The sequence below is a fragment of the Spermophilus citellus genome, assembly GCF_964194105.1.
Source record: "Spermophilus citellus genome assembly, chromosome: 4".
NCBI classification, from domain to species: Eukaryota; Metazoa; Chordata; class Mammalia; order Rodentia; family Sciuridae; genus Spermophilus; species Spermophilus citellus.
In genome coordinates, this window is record NC_138185.1 from 71,736,871 (window position 1) to 71,763,161 (window position 26,291).

At 41.4% G+C, this 26,291-nt stretch overlaps 1 protein-coding gene across 1 annotated transcript in view; it reads left to right on the forward strand.

The window, feature by feature from the left end:
• TMC3 (transmembrane channel like 3) overlaps positions 1-25,939 on the forward strand; it is a gene marked incomplete at both ends in the record, with an annotated part of 34,697 nt that extends 8,758 nt beyond the window's left edge. Inside the window, 18 exons of the mRNA XM_081293286.1 lie at positions 1,013-1,119; positions 1,886-1,984; positions 2,076-2,218; positions 3,393-3,540; positions 4,173-4,216; positions 6,969-7,116; positions 8,736-8,845; positions 11,438-11,516; positions 12,463-12,702; positions 13,368-13,496; positions 14,018-14,085; positions 15,620-15,748; positions 18,379-18,489; positions 19,362-19,487; positions 20,194-20,272; positions 21,737-21,779; positions 23,612-23,867; positions 25,096-25,939. Coding sequence (XP_081149412.1) covers positions 1,013-1,119; positions 1,886-1,984; positions 2,076-2,218; positions 3,393-3,540; positions 4,173-4,216; positions 6,969-7,116; positions 8,736-8,845; positions 11,438-11,516; positions 12,463-12,702; positions 13,368-13,496; positions 14,018-14,085; positions 15,620-15,748; positions 18,379-18,489; positions 19,362-19,487; positions 20,194-20,272; positions 21,737-21,779; positions 23,612-23,867; positions 25,096-25,939 — 2,903 coding nt within the window. The remainder of the gene's footprint in view (positions 1-1,012; positions 1,120-1,885; positions 1,985-2,075; positions 2,219-3,392; positions 3,541-4,172; positions 4,217-6,968; positions 7,117-8,735; positions 8,846-11,437; positions 11,517-12,462; positions 12,703-13,367; positions 13,497-14,017; positions 14,086-15,619; positions 15,749-18,378; positions 18,490-19,361; positions 19,488-20,193; positions 20,273-21,736; positions 21,780-23,611; positions 23,868-25,095) is intronic.
• Between the last annotated feature and the right edge of the window lie 352 nt (positions 25,940-26,291).

Genomic DNA, 26,291 nt, shown 5'->3' on the forward strand with positions numbered 1-26,291 from the left:
ACAAATCAAAGTAATAAGAAAAAAAAAAATCAGAAGCAGAAATACAGACCTTTAGCATATGATAATTATTATAGTCTAAATTGCTACATAAATATTGCTGGAATAATTGATTCAATTGTTTTAAACAGTAAGTTTAATTCCTTTACTTTAAAATTGCATTAAAAATATTTTTAAAAAGAAATGTTATATATATATATACACACACACACACATATATGTATATATATAAATCTAGGGCTGGGGTTTTAGCTCAGCGGTAGAGTACTCACCTAGAAAGGGTGAGGCCTGGGTTTGATCCTCAGCACCACATAAAAATAAATAAATAAAGGTATTGTGTTCAACTACAACTAAGAAATAAATATTTTTAAAAAATAAAAATAAAAAAAAATAAAAAAATTAAAAAAAAAATAAATAAATAAAAATAAATCTAAAGTTAGCTTAAAAAAGTGGAAAAATATTTTTAATGTTTAAATGGAATCAAGCAATTTCTTACTTTTTAAATTTAAAGTGAGATGTATTTGCAAAGAACTTTTACAAATTTGTAAAATGAAATTTTCAAAGAATTCCCATGAATCTTTCACTTGGTTTTCCCAATTGTAAACATCTAACAAATTGGTTTTTATTTTAAAATTTAGCCAAAAGGACCCTCAGAAAAATACTTGGAATTCTCCAAAGGACCTCAAATTTATCAAATTCTCAAAAGATGCTCACACTTTTTAACATACATTTGTTATTGTAAATTTGATAGAGCATTTTAGATAAATATGTCATTAGGGAAATTATTATTTTTGGTAAACTAAGGATTTTTTTTCTTAATATAAAACTATTCATGTTCATCTTGACCCATCTAAGTAACCATTTGGAGGAATGTTCTTATGTGCAAGGATAGCTTTTTTTTTTTTTTTTACTCTATACCCTGAGGATAACAGGAAAAGTTAATGTTGCTTTATGAAGATTTCTTGCACCGTGAGGATTGAGCATAAAAGGACTATATTGTCTTACCTTTCTCTAGGTCATTTTGGATCAGGTGTGGCCTCCTATTTCATATTCTTGAGATGGTTGTTTGGAATTAATATTGTGCTCACAATAATGACAGGTGCTTTTATTGTCGTCCCAGAGGTAAGAACTATTTCAGAAGAGAAAACAGTACCATTGTTTAAAAGGGGAATGTTACAATAGTATAAAATGATCTCTCTTATTACTGTTGTGGGAAGGATAATTCATGTATGGCAAATCTTTTCTATAAAGGACAATACAGTTAAGCATTTCAGGCCTTGTTGGCCATTTAGTCTCCGTCACAACTTCTCAAATCTACCAGGAGAGCAAAAGCAGCCATAGATAGCACATAAAATAATTAATGTGGCTGTGATCCCATAAAAACTTTATTTGTGCCAACTGAAAGTTGAATTTTATATAATTTTAATTTATCCCAAGATATTATTTTTCTTCTGATTTTTCCCTAACCACTCAAAAATGCAAAAACTATTTTTAGCTCTCAGGCTCCACAAAAGAAGAGACAGGCTGCCAGTTTGCCAACCTATTAAAATAAAACACATTATTCAACTAAATTTCATCCTATTAAAGTAAATGGGGCCATTCATTTCCCATGCAGTCTCAAAATCCCAGGGACCTCACTGATCCACCCACAAATACTATATCTAGTCCAGAGAGAGTGCACCCAGCAGGTGCACAAAGAAAACAGCCAAAGAAAAAACTAATCACCCATGATTAACTTTCCATTCATGTGAATAAAGCAAAAAAAAAAACAGCCCCATAAGAGCTCTTACATGTGACACCTCTACAGATTCATGGGAATCCATTCCCCACCCTTTTCTCTGGTCCACTCACCTAGAGGACCACATGACATCTCTTCCTCTCTCACCAGCTGATCGCAGGCCAGCCCTTTGGAAGCACAGCCAGCAAGAGCATCCCCCGGGAGCATGTTGCATCTGCCCAAGACCTGGATACCGTCTGGTCCCTGGGGGTGAGGTTGATGCTTGCCACACTCTTGCCTTGAGTAAGGCACTATTCTGAGACCTGGGAATCAGAAATGACACAGAGTATTTTCTTTGCAGGGCTACCTCCAGTACTCAGTTCTCTTCTATGGCTATTATGGCCGGGAGAGGAGGATCGGGAGAGCAGGCTACCGGCTGCCCTTGGCGTACTTCCTGGTGGGGATGGCAGTGTTTGCTTACAGCTTCATCATTCTTTTAAAAAAGTATGACTGCTCATTTCCCCAAGATTTACGTGAGGAATTATGATATGTGTGATCCTATTTAATCTTGTCAATAGCCCTGCTAAGTTAGGGCATAAATGTACCTATTTTTACAGAGAAGGAGACCAAGACCAAGGAGGTATGCTCATTTTAACCAGTACTTTTTGCCCACTTACAGCTTCGAGCTAGGTGTTGTGTTGGGACTGGAAAGACAAGGATCATACAGACTTACCAGTTTATGCAATTTTAGACAAGTAGATGACTTAATAGAGATGAATAATATGATCCAGGTGACCAGAGATTACAGAAAGCAAAACATGCTCTGTTGGCTGTATGTTTGCCTGTGACCTGGTTATAGATTCTTACAGATCAGTTTATCTATGATGTGACAGAGTTGGAACTTCAAGCTCATCCTTGATTGGAGGCACAAAGCAAAAGAAAGTGAACTGGCCAGGGGTTGGGAGTCCTGCACCACTCCCACTGGGAGCCCCACAGCAACTTGTTTCCCTCTCTGCCCTCTCTGCACTTCATCTGTAAAATGGGTAGTTTGGCTTGAAAAATCGCCAGGTTTCCTTACAGCTTAATATCCTATTAAGAAATTATGTTAAATTAAATTAAGACATTAGAGTAAAAACATTTAAAATAAAAGGGAGAGATACTGGGGTTGTGGCTCTGTGGTAGAGGGCTTGCCTAGCATGTGTGAGGCACTGGGTTCTATCCTCAGCACCACATACAAAATAAATAAAAATAAAGGTATTGTATCCATCTACAACTAAAAATATTTTAAAAAAGGAACAAAGACTAACAGTTTCTGAGCCTAGAGAAGAACTTGGTCCCCACCATCTTGTCTCACGTGCATTTCTTTCTAATTTGTGCTTCCAACCTGTAGTAAGTTACCAAAGTGCAAACAGAGGTGCTTGGGCCACCGCAGTGGTGGGACTCCTTGTCAAAATGGACTCACACACTAATGTGTCAATGCACTTTTCAGAGTATTCAAAAAGGTTAGCTGAGGGCAGGAAGTCCACCAGGCTCTTTGCCTAAGGAGCTACCTCAACCCAGATGAGGCAGCTTTTCTAATTCACATAAAACTCCAAGTCAGTAAGTAGTAACAGCCCAGAGAGGAAGATCATAGTCCTGAAGCTGTCCCCAAGTACCCGTTCTGATTCCTCTTTTGCAGGATGGCCAAAAACTCCCGCACAAGCCTTGCTAGTGCTTCCAATGAAAACTACACCTTCTGCTGGCGTGTGTTCTGCGCCTGGGATTACCTCATCGGAAACCCAGAGGCTGCGGAGAGCAAAACCGCGGCAGTCGTGAACAGCATCAGGGTGAGTGAAAACCTGTCCAGGCTGCCCTGCAGCTAGCGCATTGTCCGGACTCACAGAGCGCGCCCCCTGCTGGAGAGTCGTGCCATGGCCGCAAATTTGCAATCCTCAGGCACTGGGATTACAGGAGTGCGAGCCACTGCCTCTGGCTAAAACATTTATTTATTTATTCATTTGTTTGTTTGTTTATATTTCATCCTTTAAAAATTTCAGTTGGTGTATTTTTCATAATTCACATAATGGATTATTACCATGATCCATAATATAACCTGTAAATGAAACAATATGTAGATGTTAGGGATATAAGCATTTATTTTTAACTTAGAAAAGGAGATCAAAAGCAGTCAAAAACCTGGGCCATTTGAACCACTGCAACAACTCAATGGCACCCTATTTTGAGAAAAATGTATCTTGGTAATTCAGACTATCACAATCTTCCTGTCTCTAACCTTTCTTCCCAATTTCCAATTTCCCTTCAATTGATTATTAAACAATTTATATCTAATTCACTGATATCAATAGAATCTTACAAAAGAAAGTATTAAACATATGATTTAAAACACTGAATGTTTTTTAATGATTAATAGTTAACAATAATGCTAAGCTCCTAATGCTATATGTATTCTTCCTTAAAGGAGGCTATCCTGGAAGAACAGGAAAAGAAGAAAAGCAAAAATCTGTAGGTATTAATATGTCCTGTGCTAAGAGTCAGTGATGCATTTTGTTTCAACTTAGTACAGAAATTTACTAGATTATCTATATTTTATTTTCACAAGTCAAATAGGTCTTCTTTCTTTGTGATCTCCGTTCCCCTAGTACTGTGGTCTATGGAAACCTCATACTTTCCTATAGCAGTATTTAAGAGTGCTTCCTCTTCCCTCAGAGCCTGTGACAGAGTGAGAGATCTGAAGTTAACCAGCATCCTACCTTTTTACTTAGATAATAAAACTCTTATATTTAATGCCAACTTCCAGTTTGCTGAATGAAACAAATCTACAAAAACTGTTAGGACTAATTTTATTTAGAAACAAATCTCTGAAGTTCACAAGATGCAAACAGCATCCTTTGTGTTCACAAGGCCTTCAAGATGGTTTCTTCTATGTGAGGTTCTTCATGAGGACTTGAGAAGTGTGTTGGCGAGGGAACAACACCATAACCAGAGAACTGATGCAAGACAAGGGTGTTCCCAGGAAGGGGCAAAGGGGCAGTGGCTCTGTCTGCACTGAGATTGACGTATGCATTCATCTGGTATCCTTACTGATTGGTTAGTCCTCATAATTAATTTGTGGAGAACCAAAGAAACACACCAGCCACAGGGATAATGGCAGGAAGCAAGGGGTGGTATTGGGAAAGGCTATGTGTAGGTGGTCTGAGGACATGGATTCTGGCCCTGCTCTTGACATTCACTCCCTGAACTTTCCTGGCCTGCAGCTTCTCTCCTGAGAAATGGAAGGATGGGACTCTAATAATGCTTTTCAGAAGCTGGAGAGCTCCCACCCACATCAGAATCACCTGCAGTCACTGGAAATGAAGACTCCTGTGGCCCAATCCCCAGTTTACCAGATTAGAATCCCTGAGAATAGAGCACTGAATATATATCTTTAGCAGATCTCACAACATGATTTAAAGGGTTCCTCAAATTTGAAAATTGTAGTTATCTTAAGTTCATTCCAGATCACTGAAGTCATTATTAAAACAAGCAAAGGAACTAAGGAGAAACTTTTCTCATCTCTCTTCTACAAAAAAATGGTAGACATTCTGGGATATGCAGCATGCTGTAACAGGACCCAGAAGAAGAGGGTAGAGAAAAGGGAAAACTAACATTTAATTGGCTACTTCCCTCTGCCCCACATGCATTTTCTAGTGTAGTCCCTGAAAGGGTCACCAGGTACTGGAAGGGAAAATCAATTGCAGGACCGGCCCCAGGGCCACATTTCACCACATGGGCAGCATGACCCTAGAAGTGATGAGGTGTGCTCTAGAGACTGGAGGGAATAAAGAAGCACTGGGATTGCCTCCGTGGACCCAACTCTCTCAGGGATTTCTGTCTCCAGTGCTCTGTGATTTTTTGATCTCACTCCTCTGCCACCAGAGTTGGTAATAATATCATAGCATGCCATGTTTTTATGTTTTACCTGGAAAGGTGACATTTATCACTGCAATTTGGTAATGAGTTCCTTCACTCTGCTGATGAAGGGCCAGGACACCTATAGAAGAGGGTGTCTTGACCTGTCCAAGGTCCCCAGCTGGTGCAACTTCACAGAGGGGATGATGCCCTTCTTTTGTATACCTTCAATTCCTCTTGACCACATCTCTTTCTCCTGTCTCTATCCCCAGGTAGAGCTTTACAGGATGCTGCTGGCCATACGCATGTTCCCCTTGCTTCTGCCTATTGCTTGCTGCCCTGAGGTCCTCTGAGGAGTACCCACAAGGTCCCAGTCAACACTCATACAGCCATAGGCTGGAAGCAGTGCTGACCATAAGGAATGGGATAAATGCTTCTCTCTTTCCCTCTGGGTGGACTGTTTGGGAGGCATTCTGTGGTCCCTAAGGAGGTCCTGCAATTGCCTCCAACTGGCCAACTCTACCACACATGCTTGTGTTAATAGCTTTTTTGTCCCACTTTCTGGTGTCCCCTCCCAAATTAACTATGTACAAACAGGCCTCTGCCTGGGGTTCTGGGGGAACCAGGTTGGAATTGGTCCCAAAGTTGACAGATTACCTTAAAAATAGGCCAACCAGAGCCAATAAGTCAGTTGTCCCCCATTGTGACAAAAAGTAGATGGGTATCAGTTATACTAAATTCCAGAATCACTGTTGATTCTGAAATCTCCCACACTTGTGACAGTGAGAGCTAACGAGGAGAGAGATGAGTCCCATGTCGCATCTCAGAGTCATTTAGTTGCTTCTTTATTTTCTCACTCATCTATCAAATATTTATCGTGTGCTTAGATGTGCTTAGGTTTATTCTAAGAGCTGAGGATATAGGAACAAAAACACTAAAAAGTCTGGGAGCTTACATTACAGAAGAGAAAGACAGCTCATAAGGCCCCAGGAAGGTATGTGGTGCAATGTCAGATTTGTCATATGGAGTGACAGAAATCATCTCTCCCTTCCTCTGCATAACACATTTATTTCAATTTCTAAAATATGAATGTGCAAACCACAGGGCTCCAAGTTTAAGTAGCAGAGATTGTTTTGAAAGCCAAATATTCAGATTCTAAAACTAGAGTTATTTGTTCATGTGTTTTAAGCCCCAAAATTCTGGCAGGTTAAATTTATAACTCATTGTTGATCTCACAGAAAATGAGGCATTTGAGGTGAGGGGAAGTGATAGTTCCTTAAGGCAGAGGACCCTCTCAGCAGGGAATGTGTTTCTGGTCAGTGCATCATGGTGGTCTGATGGTCATGGTGCCTGCCTCTCCCCACAGGGCAGTGACCATCTGCCTGAGGATCATTGCAAACATCCTGGTTCTTCTCTCACTGGCTGGGAGCATTTATCTCATCTACTTTGTGGTGGACCGGTCCCAGAAGCTGGAGCAGTCGAAGAAAGAACTGACCCTTTGGGAAAAGAATGAGGTACTCAGGGCCTGTTAGTTACCTGCATTCTGTCTTCAAAGTAGCTGCTCTTCTGCTTCATTAGTGGATTATGTAGAACTACCTCTAGGGAATAATTCCAGTCTTGTTCTAAAGCATGGACCTCAAGGGCTTTGAGCCATTGAGTGGCAACATCAAGCCTTGAATAAATAATTTTATTGGTCTCCATAGGGGAAGATTTTGATTCAAAAGAACCTTCAAGTGTTTGCTCAAATCTTTACCTTTAAATCTATAGGTTTATGCATACATACATACACATACACATATACATACACACTGGGAATTGAACCCACTGGCACTTAATCACTGAGTCACATCCTCAGCCCTTTTTATTTTTTATTTTGAGACAGGGTCTTGCTAAGTTGCCTAGGGCCTTACTAAGTTACTGAAGCTGGCTTTGAACTTGCTCCTGCTTTAGGCTCCAGAACCACTGGGATTAAAGGCTTGTATTACTGCACCCATGCCCAGCTGCTCTTCTCACTTCTGTTCTTTCACATCTGAGCTTCAGAGGTTGCACCACCTGCAGGCTTGCCTTGTACTCTAGTGTATATGTCAAAATTGGCCTGATGCATGCTGTTGAATACTTAGGTAGTTTCTATATTTCTTAATTACAAACAACACTCCTAGAACCAGCTCCACATAAATGGCTTGTATATTGAACAGTTCCCCCCCCCCCGCTGTTTTAAATATTGCCATAAAAGGAAAATTACCAAATAGAAGGTTATGGACAATTTTACAATTCTTAATATTGGTTGGTTATGAGACTATTGTTCTAAAACGTTGACTCACTTTACTTGTAAAGATTTGAAAGGCAGAAATACCACAGCAAAAAAAAAAAAAAATTAAAAGAAACTTTTCAGACCACTTCTATGGAAAAAAAATTATCACCATTTAAAAAGCAAAGTGTGTAAGCAGTAAGATGATCATCAGTTTACCCCACATATATCTATATATGTACAATAATATATCAAAATCTAGGACTACACTAGGTACCTCTTTCTACTTTATATCAATAAGTAGGTTATGTAAATGTGTGTATTTTTTACAGATAAATGGATATATTTTTTAAGATATATTCAGAAATTATGTTTTATTTTAGCTCAAACTCTTGTACACCAGCTAAAATGCCTCTTTCTTTTGCTATAAGTACAGAGAAACAAGAGCCAGGCATAATTCTCTGGGTAATTAATCTTCTATGAACAGGAAGAATATTAAATTACCTCTCCGCCTTCCTTTTTCTATTCGTAATAATCACAGTTATTTCCATCTTCCATCCCAGGTCGGGGAAGTAAGTATAAATGAGATGAGATGGTAATTGAAAAATGTGGTAGAAATGCTAGTGAATCCTCAATGACCCATAGGAGTGTCCTCAGAATACTAAAGGAATGCTCCTAAATACTAAAATACTAAAGGAATGCTCCATGATAAAATAACAGGGGTCTTTCAAAAAAGATAATTAGCAGAGATTTGGAGAGATAAGGAACTGCATGACCCTGAGGATACCCACGTTCCAAATATTAGATTAAGAGACCAAATGGAGGTAAGTGAGGTAGGTTGGGGGACCCTGGGAATTCAGGGTCTCACACATGCTCTCTTGGCAGGTGAGTGTGGTGGTCTCTCTGGTCACCATGTTGGCACCATCTGTCTTTGACCTCATTGCTGCCTTGGAAATGTACCACCCGCGGACCACGCTGCGCTTCCAGTTGGCAAGGTATGGCAGCCCTGGCAGGCTGTGCCACATTGTGGCTGACCCACCTGGCCACTGCAATGGGAACGTGAGTCCCTTGTGAGCCAGAGCTTGCTTATTTTCCCCATCTTAGCCCAGAACTTTAACAGGGTACAATAGGAGAGAAAAGTGAAGACACAGGGGAAGAGGAGGGACAGGAAGGAGAACCAGGATGACAAGGACAGAAGGAACAGATTAAAATGTAATGAAGAAAAGAGAGCAGAGGAAAAGGAGAACAAGGAGAGGGGAAGAAAGAGGAATGAGGAGAGGGAGAAACAGGCAGAATAAGCTGAGAAGAAAGAGGAGCAGGATGATGGGATGTGTGTCTGGTTTTCCTCATTGTTGAACTGCCCCCAGAGTCTGACTATGAGTGGCAGAAGAGACCCAGGTTGTTTTTCCAGGCGTAAAAGGAAGATTTGAGCTTTGCTAATAATTTCCCAAAAGCACAGACTCAAAGAGATTCTTCTGGATTTGCCTAGAAGATTCTGGGGCTGTGCCAGGATAATCCATGGCCATAAGAACAGGTGGCAGCTGGTGTATCCAAGGGAGCATCCTTGGACATCCCCCTTGGGAGTCAGAACAAACGGGTTCATTTCTAGCATGACTTCACCATTGTCTTCCTTAAAAAAATCTACTTCTGTTCCCTGGAGCATGGTCTCCTCATTCATAAATTAAGCCCGTATGGGCAGGTGAGGAAAGATGAACATGGTGAGGGAGGCAGTCAGAGCCCTGCTTTCTTGCTCCCACCTGCACCCCTACCAGTTTCACCCAGTTTTCTCCTGTAACACCTAATAACATTCTCCACAACTAATTTTCACAAACCACTTTGGAAAGATTTGCTCCCATTCAGGAGTTGGCAAACACCTGGAAAGGATGCTATAGTAAATATTTTAGAGTTTAGATATCTCTGTCACAACGCTAAACTCTAAGGTTGTAGCAAGAAAGTGGCCACAGAAACGATATGCAAATGAAAGGGTGAAGCTGTGTTCCAGCACTTTTCACAAAAATAGGGAAGGGTAAGGTCTGATTTGAAGACCATCACTTGCTGACCCCATGAAATACAACTGTCATTTTAAAGGTGAAGAACAAACAAACAAACAAAAACTGACTAGAAAGAACAAAGGGCTTGCCTGAGCCTCACCTCTCAGGGTAGCTCTGCTGGAGAATGAGGCTTTTAGTTCCCTGGCTCCTAACCTGGTTCTTTCTGCTCCATTCAGCACCTCTTAGACCTGAACAAGAGAAGTGTGTTCCTCAGCTCCTTCCTCACTAGCAGGCATTGGGGAGAATCAATTCCATTATTGCATTTGGTCTAACAGCAATCCTATTATACAGATTGGCCTCGTTATTCATGTTCAAAACCAGAGAAACAGAGACATTGAAAGACTTGCCCCAGACAAATCAGGGCTAATTTTGATAATAACAGCAAGACATATTATTTTAGTTCCATTAACTCACCAGCAGACCATGTTACCTTTCACCCATGGCATAGTGAAAACCAGAGCCATGGGATGCCAAGACTGAGGAGGTGGGATTCATTCCACACTTCCTTCAGACAACTCTTACTGTATATACTCTGACGGTCTATTTCCTGCATGAGGAAATATAAGTGCTGAATTAAAAAGATCCTGGCACTGTACCAAAAGAAGTCCCTTCACAATTCAGAGAGAAAGCCTTGGATATTACATGGTTTTCCCCTTGTGATGCCTCTGCCCGCACATGGGTGGTCACCTCTACCTTGAGGAGGTAAAGAAAGTCTGTGGGGATGGTCGACTTAGGGTTCAATTTGGTCCTGGTTTCTGTTTTCTCAAGATAAAGCTGTTTTCCCAGTAACTGACATTGATTTCATGATTCTCCATGTGCTAAGAAACCCCCCATCTCATTTCTCCATACAGATTTCCCATAAGAAATCAAAGCTGCATCCTGGGCTATTCCATGATAGGCTTCCCCAACTTTTCAACTCTGAACAAACTGACATCAAGTCTTTGGTCCTTGGCTGATGGAGACTGTTGCTGGAAGATTCCAGTCACTTCCAGTGGTCCACATGGTACAGCTGTATCTGAAGCCCATCTGTGTTTCTAAGGGGAGCACAGAGATTCAGAGATTGCATCTGATTCTTTCCTAACCTGATCAGACTGAATAGTTACTCAGCCCCTCCATGTTTTAGTTGACTTGTGTCTTAAGTGAGTTCATCTGGCTGTGAACTTCATAGAGCTGTATGAAGATCATATGAGATAGTACGTGGGAAGAACCTTTATAAACCAGAAAACATGGCACAGAGACATGTATTTTATACTACCCTTTAGTACCCCACTTCCTAAATACACACTCCCACTACACTAGTGTTCCTAAAATGCTGATCCAAGGATGGGCTACAGTGGAAATCATCTGGAAAGAGTAAATGTAAGACATGGAGACCCCACACAGAGCTACTGAAGCAGGGTAGATTCTGGAATTCTGTATTTGAATAACCTCAAGGTGATTTAAAAGATAGAAGCATGACAGCCATTGTCTTAGAATATCCCCAGTAGTCTAGAACTATTGGATAGGTCTACCCATGGACTTGTTTGTTGCTTTCAGGGTCCTTGTGCTGTATTTGGGAAATCTCTACAGTTTGATCATTGCCCTCCTGGACAAAGTAAACAGCATGAGCATTGAGGTGAGTGCCCAGATGGGGATAAACACCTGCTCCATCATCACCCTCCCCACTCCACCTCATCTCCCTACACCTGGGTCATTATCATAATTGTCAGCATCACTGCTTATACTTGCATTTCATATATCATATCCAAACTCAACTCAGCTGTGGTCTTCTCAAGATGAGGATAGAAAAATTATTCCCATTTCCCAAATAAAGAAACTGAGGCTGGGATTCATGGCTAGTGAGGAACAGTGATTGCAGCTTTTGATTCCATATCTCTTTGTGCCCTATATCCTTGAATCTAATCAGGAGAAGCTGTTCACAGCTATTACAAATGATCCCAGAAAGAACAGCAGGCCAAGAGGCTCATTCTGACAATTTGCAGAGAATAATCATCTCATGGCAAACAGTTCTCAGTGAGACTCACCAGCCTAGCCCAGGGGGTTAACTTTCCCTTTCCAACCTAAGGACTGAGGAACCCCTGAGTGGTGGGGGGAGGAGATGCCAGGGAGGAGGAAGAGCTTTCTGAGGGTTGTTTGTCCACAACACATCATACTAGCATCAGATCTCAAAGCTTGTAGGCAGAAGAGACCACAGAGTGTCATTTTTTCCACATCAGGGTTTTGAGGTTACATAGACCTAGGTCCTTACCTGCTACTTGCAATGTGAGCTTGAGAAATTACCTTCTAGTCATAAACCTGGGGTGATAATTTTTACCTGAAGAAGAGATACCATGTGTTATGGAGCAGGCAAGACACCAGGGACCAACAAGCACTATCCATTACATCTCTGTGTCCCACGATTGGGGCCAACTCTATTTAAGTGGGATGAGAAGAAGAGAGAATGTAATTATTCCCAGGTAATCCAATGATAACTTTGGTGTGATGTCCATTATGGATTCTTATTTATAAACAGGTGCTCAGTCTTTTTTTCTTTTTTCCCTTTCCTCCCTTTCTCTCCACAGGAAATTAACACCAAAAATAACAAAAGTCATTGGATAGATTCCTTCTTCGCCACCAAGGCAGCCCCTGAAGAAGGGAAATGGTCCACACCTTGGTCTGGAATGGGGTTCAGAACAAACAGCACATGGGTCTTGGAAGATACCAGTATTCCAACTTACACCATGCCACTCACCAAGGCCAACAAGACTACACTCCACACTCTGAGCCTGCAAGGCCAGTGCTGGGAAACATATGTTGGCCAGGTGCTTCCCTTTGTCCCTTACAAAGTCATTTTGCCTCCAATCTTGCAACTCTTGGAGGCATTATTGCAAGTATTTTCCAGAAAAGGAAAGTAAAATTCAGTGAGATTTTTGCTTTTCCAGGTCTAAGCATTAATAATTATAATTAGTGCACAGATTTGTGCAGTAGTAACTATGTTCTGGGCAATGTCATTATGAGAGTTTTACTGTATCACCCTTTATAGGCACAGATGAGGCCCAAGGACCCAGTAAACAGCAGGATAAAGACTTGAACCCAGACATCTGCTCCCAAATCTGTGTCCTCAACCATTTTGCCTTTCATCTTTGATATTTAACCTTGTGCAGAGTGTCTCAATACTCCATTATTATCCCATGGAAATGAGTTTCCTGTGACTCAGAACCATAGAACTCAGATTCTTTCCTAGTTTTCTGTAGCTCTGGCTGTATATGTCAGAATCCAAATTCAAATTAACCAATATTTATTAAGCATCTATTATGTGCCATAAGTCATCCCCTCTACCGGCTGCACCCAATAGAGATGCAAAAATGAAGGTGCCCCTGGAGGGCTCACTGGCTGCTCCAGGTCAGAGAACATTGTGGAGGAAGAGAGGGCTTTGGGGGTGGGGGACATGGTGGCAATTGAGACTCTCTCCTACCCCATTTTGCAGGAGATGCTGAAGCTGTCCATCATTGATATGCTCTTTACAGTGGCAAGCATCCTGCTCATAGACTTCTTCCGAGGACTTTTTGTTCGCTACTTAAGTGATTACTGGTGTTGGGACCTGGAAAGCAAGTTTGTAAGTAAAATGCTGTGTCCTTGGGGAAGTTTCTATGGCTAAATGCATCTTTTCCTAATGCCAGGGACATGATAAATAGCCAGGCATGGCTGAAAGGACATATCAGGGAAAATACACGATGGAAGATGGGAGAGGTCTGAGTTTCACCCTGCATCTTAAATTTCCCATTTGCTGAGTGACCACACAGGCAAGACTCTCTAGTGTCTGTCAGAGCAAAGAACTGGATTATAAAAAGGACTTTGCAATGTTCCTTTATTATTATTATTATTAGGGATTGAACCCAGAAGCGCTTAACCACTGAGTCACATCTCCAACCCTTTATTTATTTGTTTGTTTGTTTGTTTATTATTTTGAGACAGGGTCACACTAAGTTGCTTAGGGCCTCACTAAGTTGCTGAGGTTGGCCTTAAACCTGTGATCCTCTTGCCTCAGCCTCCCAAGTTTCTGGGATTACAGGTGTGCACCACCATCTCTGGCATCCAACTTTTATTTTTAACATGGAAATTCTTTTTCTCTTCTAGCCTGAATATGGGGAATTCAAAATAGCTGAGAATGTGCTACACTTAGTCTACAATCAAGGAATGATTTGGTAGGTATTAAAGCTTCTTGTCTTCGCTCATCTGCCATCTGGACTAAGATTTTGATTCATTTGGATAGGTCATTACCAGAAAAAAATCAGTGATAGGGTCTTACAAGGGAAATATTCCACACATGTAATAATTTCATTAATGGTTTTATAAGGATTTTGTGGTAAGCAATGATGAAGGGAATAGTCTGATTCTAACTGCTATTGATTACAACAACAACAAAATTTGCGTAGGAATCAATAGAATAAGTTGCTGAGCAGAACTGGGGGAGGCCAGGGGAAGGGGCTGCTTCTGCCCAGCCAGGGCTTCAACAGTGCTGGTGCTCACAGCTGGAAAACCTGGGGTCAGTCCTACCCTCAGCTTCCCTTCTGCTCCTGGTTTTCACTTTGACAGGAGCAGGGCCAAACCACAGACTAACAGACCCACCTCACAGGGGAGGCAGAAGATGAAGGTTGGAAGTCTGTTCACCCAAGCACCTCCAAGGCAAGGCAGCCCTGCTCTTACAGACACTGTCAACCCACAGGGGTCATCCAATGCACAAGAATGTGTGTTGGGGTGCAGGAAGAGCCCTGTAAATTATCCCACATCCTGCTTTTACCTATTGGACCACAAAGAGTGCTATTTGTTCACATGCAAATGAAGAAAAAGAACCTTGGATTTTTTTACACATTCAGAAAACACAATATTGCTTCAAAATCATTCGCTAAAATACTAAAATGTCTGGGGAATTGAGAGCCATAGGTAATATTCCTACAGTCAAATGGTGTGTTCTTATAGTCCATTGTATTTTGAAAAATATCTTCACAAATACAGTACATGTGACATGTACTCAGTATTGCTAGATATCGGGCATTTTTTAAAGTAAATGATTTAATTTTTATTGTAACCCTATGATTTAATGGGCCATCATTGTCTGCCTGTTAAAGATGAGACTGAGGCACAAGGAAGCCACGTATCTTTCCTAACGTCAGACACAATGACATTTCTGCCTGCCACAAGAAATCAAACATTTAAGTCTTTTACTTATTAAACATACCCTTTTACCTATACTTATTTTCCTACTAGTAAAATTGCTTTGCATATTTACCCTTCCTTTTGTAATTACAAAAGAGTAGATGTACTAAAATGTGTCAGGATGTTCTTCAAAAGTTGGCACTCAACCTATATGATTAAAATTGAAACTCAGTAGTTCATTAACATCATCTTCACTGTAGACAGGCAAAATCTGAAATTACCCCAAGGTATAAGTATCCAGCATTTCCTGTCCCAGGAGGGCCGTGCCAGTGTTCAGACACAAATTGTGGTGCAAAAGGATATATCAAAAATAGGATCACCAACCATCTGCAGGGACTTATCTTTCCTCTAGAATGTGGAGGTTGGGTTCTCAGACCTTCAGAGGTCTTCCCCAGTCCTTTAAGCATAGGGTGTAAACCCCAAAGTCTCTGAACCACTTTACTCTCTGGGGCTTCCAGACCACAGACCTGTAAGATGCACTGGAAAAGAAGGTACACAAACTGACTTTCTTCATGGTTCTAGGATGGGAGCCTTCTTCTCCCCATGTCTCCCAGCATTCAATGTTCTCAAGCTCATTGGGCTCATGTATCTGAGGAGCTGGGCTGTGCTGACTTGCAACGTGCCCCACCAGCAGGTATTCCGAGCCTCCAGGTCAGTAAGTACAAGATCTGCCTTGGCAGAGAACATACATGATCCATGTTGCTGTGCCCAGCAAGGGTCTCCCCACTTTTTACTTGTCAAAATTCTGCCTCTGCTCTTTTTTAATTTTCTTCATGAAGCCATTTCCTGTGCCTCACCCTCAGAATTATTTGTTATTCCTCTGTACCTCATGATACATTCTGTTAGTCAACTTTTCACCACTGTGACCAAAATACCAACAAGGACAACTTAGAGGAAGAAAAGTTTAATTTGGCTCACAGTTTCAGATATTCTGTACATGGTGGGTTAACAACATTGCTTTGAGCCCAAGATGAGGCAGAACATCATGGTAGAAAGGCATAGAGAAGGGAAGCTGTCTATTCATGGCAGCCAGGAAGCAGAGAGAGAAGAGAAAGTGCTATAGGGACCCAGTGGCCACCTCCTCCAGCCACACCCCAGCTACCTACAATTACCACCCAGTCAGACCATTCAAACTAGGATGTACTGATGAGGTTAAAGCTCTCACAATCCAATCATTTAGCCTCTGAATATTCCTGCATTAACACAGCAATTTGTTTGGGGGTGGTAATATCTCATATCCAAACCATAACACATTTTTAAAAACTGAGGATTGATAATCATTTAGGGAAAGAATGCACAAATCATAAATTTTTATCTTGATGGATTTTCACAAGCTGAACATAAATATGTGATAAGCACCTAAATCAAAGTACAGAATATGAATGATGCTCAGAACACCCCCACTTATACTCCATGCCAGTAACCCCTGGCCTCTAATGGCATGGTTGGGTTTGCCTAGCTTTTTGCTTCACGTAAATGGAACCACATATATGATGTGCTCCTTCATGTTCAGCTTCTTTCATTCAACATTGTGTTGGTAAGGGTCATCTTACTGAGGAAATATATCCCTATTTCTCTATCCATACTACTACCAATACACATGTATGTTTCCAGCTATTACCTATAGATGAATATTGAATATTCTTGAATATTCTTATGTCTTTTCTTGGGGATATGCTCAGCAGGGAAAATTCCAGGTTGTAGGGCATGCAGATGTTCACTTTTAGTAGACAGCACCAGAAAGTTTTCTTGAGTGGCCACACCATTCTATACTTCTGCCAGCACTATGTGGAAGTTCCAGTTGTTCCACAACCTTGTCAATACATGTTATTTTTCTGCTTCTCATTTTAGCCATGTTAGTGAATTCATAACACATTTTGAATACCAGATTATAGTGCAGCTTTGTTACTTTGACATTAATAGTTTGTGTAGGGGGGTGTATCTACATTAGTGATTTTCAAAATGTTTAACTATGGTGTGCATGGCAATGTATTTACAGTTTATGTGGTGAACAGTACACATATATGCTTACATTCAGATATATGTTTTAATATATTTACAAAAATTTGTTTTGTATGTGTGTCCACATTTTCTCTGTGTAGTGGGGGTAGAAAGAGAAATTTTTGTAAATTAATATTCACTTTCTTAGTCCATTTTGTGCTGTTATAACAGAATACCTGAGACCAGGTAATTTATAATGAACAAATTTATTGACCCACAGTTCTGGAGACTGGGAAGTCCAGGGTCAAAGCACCAGCAGGTTTGGTGAGTGGTGAGAACCAGGGAGCTGAGTTAAGGCACCTTAAATGCTGCATTCTGCAGAATGAAGAACAATATTCCTTATATGGTAGAGGAGAGGAAGAATAAAAAATTAAAGGGGGACTGAGCTTACTTTTTTATATCTATATTAATCCCACCCATAAAAGTGGCATCCTCAAGACTCAAGACACTCCCCAAAGGTCCCACTTCCTAACACTGCCACAAGGACAACCAAATTTCAATATGAGTTTTGGAGAGAACAAACACTTAAACCCTAACAGCTTAGTATTACTACATCCTATACACTATGATCAAGACTCATCGTTTAGAAACAGACCAAAGAGTGCTAGCTGAGGGTTACTAGATGGACTGATCAAATTCTCTTTTCAGAACTGTGTGTGGGGCCTTGCACATCCAGTAGGTTTCAGGTACCCTCAGGGGTGGCCTGGGCGGTCAAGCTCGCTGATAGCAGCTCAGGGCTCAGAGACCAGAAACCAGAGCTCAATCAGGCAGAACACTTACCCTAAACAGCCAGAAGCAGACAGGTAAAGATGTTGAGTGTCAGTGCATTCCAAGTGAGAGAGTCAAGAGTCAAAACAAAAGAACCAAACCATTCTGGAACATAAGAGACACAGTTCAAGGGTGAGAGTATAAGAAGGAAGCATTAGGTAAGGCCCCGGTGGATGGACAGTGGTTCCAACATTCTTCCATAAATTGAGCTTACTGGGTAAGAGCCATGGGTACATAAGTGGGCTCATTGTCCTCATGGTTTGTGATGGACGGGTGCTTTTCCAATGTTTATTAGGCGAACAGACTGGGCTGGCAGGTCTGTAAGGTTCCTTTTAGTACTGAGTTCCAGGTTTCTGAGTTGTATGTGGCCCTAGGGCCTGCACCTTCCTAGGTAGCTCTGATGAAACATCTTCCTGTCTGCAAAGAGTTGGGGGTGACAGTTTCTGTGTCAGTTCTTATATGCATCATCACTATGGAATGAACTCAATCCAGTGCATTTGGTTTCTTGGCAGATCCAACAACTTCTATTTGGCAATGCTCCTGTTCATGCTATTCCTATGTATGCTGCCAACCATTTTTGCTATTGTCCGATACAAGCCATCTCTAAACTGTGGGCCATTCAGGTAAGTTATTTTAGTTCATTTGACTATTCCTGGAGCCACTTTGAGCTGTAGGGAAATTGAGTCATAGTGAATCACATTTTTCTCTTGGCTCACAGAATAGGCAGACAGAACAGAAGGAGCTCAAATCTGCATCATTTGAAGTCAAGATTGAAACTCTTTCCTTGATAGCATGCTGTCCTTAGATATAGTCATCTCTATGCCCATGTTTAAAAAAAAATAAAGCTCCTTTAAAATAAAAAAGAGAGCCAGGCACAGGAGTTCACATTTGTAATTCCAGTGACTTTGAAAGCTGAGGTTGGAGGGTCACAAATTCAAGGCCATCCTCAACAACTTAGCAACACCCTATCTCAAGAACTAAAAAGGTCTATCTCAGTGGTACAATGCCCCTTGGTTTAATTCATAGCATCACAAAAACAATAAATATATAAACTAATTAGTTAGAATAAAATGAGGAAATAATATTACTCCTGGGCTAGAGTGAAATTCCACCTGGTCAAACCCCAGACAGTTTTATTAAAAGATAGTCCATATCACTTTTTATTCTATATTATCTATCTCCAGACAGAAAAGTATAATACCATTTCCACCTAGAGTTTAAATCAGTTTTGATACAACATGTATGTAACAAAGAGTTTATCTTTGTGTGCTATAAAACACAAATGTGATTATTAATCCTACGTATTTAATTAGCTAATGGCTTCATGGGTACCTTGAGAATGTTATCTATCTTTTCCATTTGGATATTTACCTGTATCGGTTCTAGATGACTTTAAGTGTCTGCCTCTAGGCATCCAGGCATTTTTCAATGTCTTGTCTTAGCATCTTTCTGCTAAAAGCAATAAAATCCAGAGTTAAGTTTTTCTTTCTCACAGCGGACAAGAGAAAATTTATGACATCGTGTCAGAAACAATTGAGAATGACTTCCCCGTGTGGTTTGGCTCTGTGGTTGGGTACATCAGCAGCCCCATAGTCATCCTGCCAGCTGTGTTGCTTCTGTTGTAAGTACCATCCACGCCTGCCAGCCTCTGCCACAAAACAACACCGCTTCCCAATAAGTATAAAAAACTAATTAGTTCACTCATTAATCAGTTACCAAGCCTGTTGATCTAAGCACAGACTCTTGAGTCACATCCCAGAATCACACAACCACTGTGCTGTGGAAACACAGCCAATGGTTCTCAGTGAGAGAAGGGACGTTTCTACTGCTATCAATGGACTCATCCTCAACTTTTGGTCAGTTACTGTGGCTGTGAAAATGGAGGAGCTGAACACCATTCATATCAATATCTTATTTAATTAACCTTAAAAATGAACTTCACAATTCATCTGAGTAGCGTTAGCTCATATTGACTTAAACAGAAACCTAAAAACAAGTAGAGCCAGTATTCACAGCTTGAAACATCATTGCAAAATGCCCCTGCCCTCATCTCTTCCCACTTCTTGTTGCTATCACCAGTGCAGCATTCCAGGTCAATAGGGGTTGCTGGAGAAAGCAAGAGAAAAAAGAGGACAGTAGCTCCTTTCCAGTGCTCATGGGCTTGGGAAATCCCCACTAGATTTTGACCAAGGTGGAGGGGTCAGGGAATAGCCTACAGGGATGGCCCTGGGAATTTTTACTTCCACCAACCACCTGAGCTGGGAAATGTGTCCTGAAAGTCAAAGAGCCCAATTGCAGTGCACTCACCAGTCTGTCTTCTGTTTTAGCATGCTCATCTATTACCTTCAGAGCATCGCACGATCACTGAAGCTCAGCAACCATCAGCTCAGAATGCAGATCCAAAAAGCAAGTACTATATAAATTTCCCTATCATGAATGTGGGTCAGCCATCAACCCTCTCTCCAGCACAGAAATGAAAATTGTTTGCCCTTCAGATGTCTATGACTCTTGGATGCCCTCTGCAGCCCAAGTCCACCACCTCCAAGATTTATTTCTCAGGATTCCCAGAGGCAGCTCACACAGGTCAGGAGCAAGCCTACTTGTCTTTTTCCTTCTCTGCAATGGGTCTTGGGCACTTGAATGCTCCTCATGGCCTCACCTAGCCAGCCCTCCATGTGCTAGGCACTTCTGCAGACTCTGCTAGACTGGCAGAGAAGAGAAAGGGCCACTTTCTATCCTGTGTCAACTTGGACATCTCAACCCAACCATGCTGTCTTCTCCCCAAAGGCTCACCTCTTTCACATCCTTTAGATTCTGTATATTATTGACCTTCTCTCATATCTGCAACTCAGACCCTCTCAGAGCAGGCAGAGACAAACACTCCCCAAATTGTCCACAGTGTCTCTTCCTCTGCATACTCAGGGGCTCCCTCAGGGTCAGGGCGAGGGTGAGTCCGGGGAGAAACCTAGGATAGCAAATTTAAAGAAGCTTTCTTGAGGTTGTGCTAACCTTGCCCTTTCACTGTCCCCAGAGTAAACACACTTTTAAATGTATTGCCCTGGATAACTCATTTACTTTACCTTCATCCTGACCCCAAGCAAGCAAAGCCCCTTCCACCCTTTTCAGTTAAAAAAGACTTCCATAAATATTAATTCATGTAAATTTATTAAATTAGCTTTATGAAAAGTCAAATTAAAAATTCATCTGGTCTTGCAAAGGGCATTTTGCCAATATATATCTCCATTGTTGTTGATCCATGTTTTCTCTGTTACTTGGGCAAGCTATCATGGACTAATCATCCCTAATCAATAAATCCCAAATCTGGAATGCTCCAAAACTCAAAACTTTTTGAGCAATGACATGATGCCATAGTGGAACATTCTATACGACAAAGCTCTGTTTCTGGCATGAAATTATTTAAACTACTATATAAAATTACCTGTAAACCCTGTGTGTAAGGTATACATGAACCATAAATCAATTTCATGTTTGGATTTGGGTCTCATCCCAAAAACCTCTCAACATGTATACACAAATATTCCAAATGTTAGAAAAACCTGAAATCAAAAAAACTTCAAGTCCAAATCATGTCAAATAAGGGATACTAAAACTATATTGTCAGAATCTACACATGGTCCATGGGTTAGCTGTCCCTAAATAAGACCAATTAAGTATGAAACTTTGACTCTTAGGTGTCTGCATTTGTTCACTCAAATAGTAGACCCAGCCCAGGACGCTGTATTGCCAGGGTTCAGTCATGGTGCAAGGTATCAACAATAGCACATAAATCTTTTTCCTCTGAAAAACAAAAATTTTTACTACTTTGTGTTAAGTCCAAAACAAATATAATGATTATCATTTATATTTTAGGCAAGATCTGAAGATAAGAAAAAGGTTGCTCAAATGGTGGAAGGTAAGTATATTTTAAAAATGCAAAAGTCTGATATCTCAATTGATGGGCATTTTTAAATATAGCAGTAAGGTAGTGTAAGGTACACCACTAATAAAAATTCCCGAGAACCCATAGTGGTTTTCACAATTAACCTAGGCACAAAAAATAAATAAATAAAATTTAGGACTATAAATATCTGCTTAAATAATCAAATTTTACATCATGCCTATAAATAACCCCCAGAGAAATCAGAGGAGGTTCTGAAGTAGGAGAGAAAAAAAAAAAAAACAGCACATCTGGAACAAAACCCTAAGGACATCCTTATCTTCTTCTTTTTTGTGCAGTGTTACCTTGTTTCTTCCACCATTTCGTCCTCATGCTGTCCTCCCAGGTCTCTGCCCAGCCTCCATAGGTCCTGTCCTCTCCGTCCCAGTAACACCAAGTGATGCCAGCTGGGCAGACCCGGAGTAATGGATTCCTGAGTAAGGATCCAAATCCAAGGACTCTCCAAGAGTACACCTTTTCTCCCCAGGTTCTCCAAACTCATTCCCATCTTAGCTCACTGGGAAAATGAGAAAGAACTGTGCTCCAGAAGAAATGGAAGCATGGGGAACAGATTTTTGGTGTGGTCATAAGGGAGGCAAGTGGGCAGGTGCAGCTCAAAAATAAGAGGGAGGGGGTCTGCCTCTTGGGACGACTAACAGAGCACGCCTTGAGCCAGAAGGCTTATCTGGTACCATTAGACTGGAATAGCCCATGCTGCCCCTCAGAATGAGAATGAGAAAGGGCCCAGAAAGGTTCCCTGGGCCAAGCTCTATCACTGTTTTAATACTGAGCTTATTGGAATATACCTAGTCCCCTCCAAAGAGATGCCAGTGAGAGTCATGAGGCCTAAGGGATATGCCTGCTGCATTCACTCTTGTGGAGAGAAACCACTAAAGAACAATTAACTATGGAAAGTGACCACGGCTCATGCTATAAAATTTCACCATAATTGTCAGGGATTACTTGCTAATTAAGAATAATTAAGTTTAGTTCAGGTAGAACCTTCAAAAGCCAAGATTTACACTGACTTTCTCAAGGTAACAATAGCATTGTTCATTTTCCAGTTCAAAGCCACATGATTTTTTCAGAATGTCACATGAACTATTTGCAAAAATCTTAATAGGCACATAAGCATTATTATGTTCATTGTGTAGAGGAAGAATTCGAGCTCTGAAGTTGTTAATGGAGCTGTCTTTTCTCATGGAGACATCAAATGGCACACTGTAGAGTCTCTGGGTCCATTCTGTTCTTTTAGTCTCCTTGCTTTAATAGGATGATTTGAATTACAGTTTGTCTGTTGCCCACGGGTTGGGTGTATTTGCAAATGCACCCAATTGTTTTGTAGAATCAATCCTTAGCAATCATGAAACTCTTACAGTTAATTTAGCCTTGTGTTAGTCAGCTTTCTATTTTCTTATGACAAATACCTGAGATAATCAACTTATTCAAAGAGAAGATTTAATTTGGCTCATAAGTTTAGGAGTTTCAGTCCATGATTGGACTGATTCAGTTGGCCAGGAGCATGTGGTCATGCCAAACTGTTCACCTCATGGCCAAGGCACAAAAGAGTGGAAGAGAGTGGGGTCCTACAACTTCCTTTAAGGGTGTTCCCTGAATGACCTAAAGACCTCTCATTAAGCCCCATCCTCTGAAGTCTCTACCACCTCCCAATAGCACTATCCTGGGGAGCAAGCATTTAACATAGGGCCACTGGGGGACATTTAAGATATACATAGTATAGTATAATAAGCCTGATTGTGTCATTTACTCACACGTCATGTTGTTATATACCCTGTCTTAACCTTTAGCTCGAATCCAGACCAAGGAGGAAAGCACCAAGAAACTTCCAAAGGACAGTGACCTCGTCAGCCAGCTGTCCTCAGCACACATGGCAACACCCCAAAACAATGGCAATGTGGTCAGTTTTGACTCACTGAGCAGCAAGAGCAGCAGGATAGAAACAATTACCCAACCCATGCTCCAGAGTCCTAGGATGGGGCACAGGGGGCCCTGCTCACCTCTTCCTGACACCTCCCAGTCGAGGCCAGAGCACAATTCTAACAGGTGAGGCTTAACCAAAGGCAGAAGGAAATCTAGCATCCTTGAATGTGAAGCCAGCAATGGCTCAGAGGCCACAGAGATTGTAGGCAGAAGGGCCATTAAGAGTTTGCAGGCCTCAATACTTTCAGGAAACCAGGGCCATTAAATTCCATTCAGCCAGAGGCTGGCTAGGAGCTCAACAGACTGTGACAGCTGGTACTGGGAAGAAATAAAAGCAGTAAGGGAAGGGGGTCGGAGTTTCTCAAACAGGACAAATTCTTCCTCCTACACTCTCTGTAGGATAACCTTATAGGCAAATCTTCCTGCCAACCTTGGATACATATTCCTATAACCTAAGAAAACAAAAAGCCTTTGTAATTGATTATCTTCTTCTCTTCTTCTTTTTTTTTTTTTAGCTCCAGACTGGCCATATAATTTATAAGTCAGTACTGCAGCTTTGGGCCATCAAGGACTCAGCAAGGTCATCTATGCATTTAGTGGGGCTAAAGGGCTCAACAAAGACCCTGCTTCCTTTGATAGAAGTAGAGTGTTAAAAAGACAAAAGGACAGACCTATGCTGACCCAAAATCATATCAAGAATATAGCAGAGTGGAAGCAATATAGATAAGAGTTTTTCATTTGGGTTTTTTTTTTTTTTAAAGCAATGACTAAATTACCAAAGAACATGAAGCCTGCTATATGAGGGGTTGTCTCTCATCTGTGCAGGCTCTTGACAAGGAGCAGGATTCAAATTCTCCTGGAAAGGCCATTGGGGGGTCAAACCAGACACACGTGGGAGTCATGTCTTTATGGGGAAAAACTTTCTGATAGACATCAACTCCTCCCAGTGGAAACTCAAGGAAGTTCCAGAGAGGCTGGATAACTGCTTAGCAGAAATGAGAAGGAACATAACATGTGCTCTGCCAACATCAGTCCCATGATATGCTCCTAAGCAGAATGAGAGCTCCATAGTAAGATACATTAGGAAAACAAAACACTGCCCTACACACTCCCACCCATGGAGATTGGCAGTACATGATAATGCATTAGGGTTCTGAGCATTCCAGCAGTGAAGAAATCTATTTGGTTCAGTTCCCCAAGTGTTTCTATACATATTAGCCACAGAACCCACGTGAACATTCTGGAATTGGTCATAATGCTGAGGGAACCTAGCACTTCCCTAGCTCATAGTGCTCAGGTAGGGGCTAGGAGCCACTAAGGTGATAGCTACTTACTGACCTCTGTCTTACAGGTATCAACATGGTTTGTGTGCAAGCACAGGTGACCTTCACAAGAACAGATCCTGTACACCTGTGACATTGACACGGCACATTGAGGATGTTCACTCAGAACCTCTTTTCAGGAAAGACTTTAAACAAATCAATACTCCTCTCCATAGATCTGGGGTCTCTGCCTTGGTGGCACATGGTCACAGACCTCATGCCCCAAGATATTATATCATTAATGAACGTGACTCTCACAAAAAATCCCGTCCAGCTTTCTGTTCAGAGAGACATTTCAAGATAGATGCTTCAGGTGACATTGTGGAAAGGTACCCCAGGAACACGCAGCATTACATTTCCAGGGCCCCTCACCAGCCTTGCTCCCCACAGCTGAGTGAAGAAGAGGAGGATATGTTGAGGAGAGAGCTGGTCAAACAGTCCTTCCCACCTCACTCACTGACAGACCTTCATCAGGCTCCTCACTTTTATATTGGTGAAAGGTCAGAAAGTGAGGCTCTAGATCTTGCACACCAGGGATGGATGCACTACAGTTCTGAGAATAATGGTTTTGAGGGTCACCTTGACAGGCCCATGTATGTGCACAAAAAAACACGCTCCCGTCATTTCCAATACCCACAGCATCCGCTGAAGCCCAGAGTCAAGCCCAAGTTTGAGCCATCCTTCACAGAATCTGATTCTATATCAGCAGCATCCAGTAGCGACCAGCAGAACAGTGGCACTGACCAATACCTACAGGTAATCCACAGCCAAGGCAAGTTCTCAAGATCTTCGCGCCAACTCGGCAGGAGAAAGGCCAAGTCCAGGCAGGCACTGATGATGGATCTGAGTGACCTAATTTGTTCAAATGTCTAGGCTTCCTCCAGTGACCTATTGGCCCCCTTTTGAAGTACTGGGACTGCACCTGGTCTTACCACATCTGGTGGGTATTAGAAGGCACCATAGCATATTCAAGCACATCTATGGTTTCTGGTGGAGGCCTGGAGACTCATAGGGCTACAACCATATATTCTATAGTATCTGTACATGAGTGTGTGATTTCCTGGAATCTTTTCAGGCCATCATTTCAAGAAAATGCGAGTCCTTTGCCTTTATTCAGGGTGATTGCAACAGCAAGTCTCCAGAGATGTCTGCTCTTTCCTTTAGTGATTTGAGTGAACTATATATATCGTGCCGTTTTCAGCATACAAATGCCAGTAATAAGCAC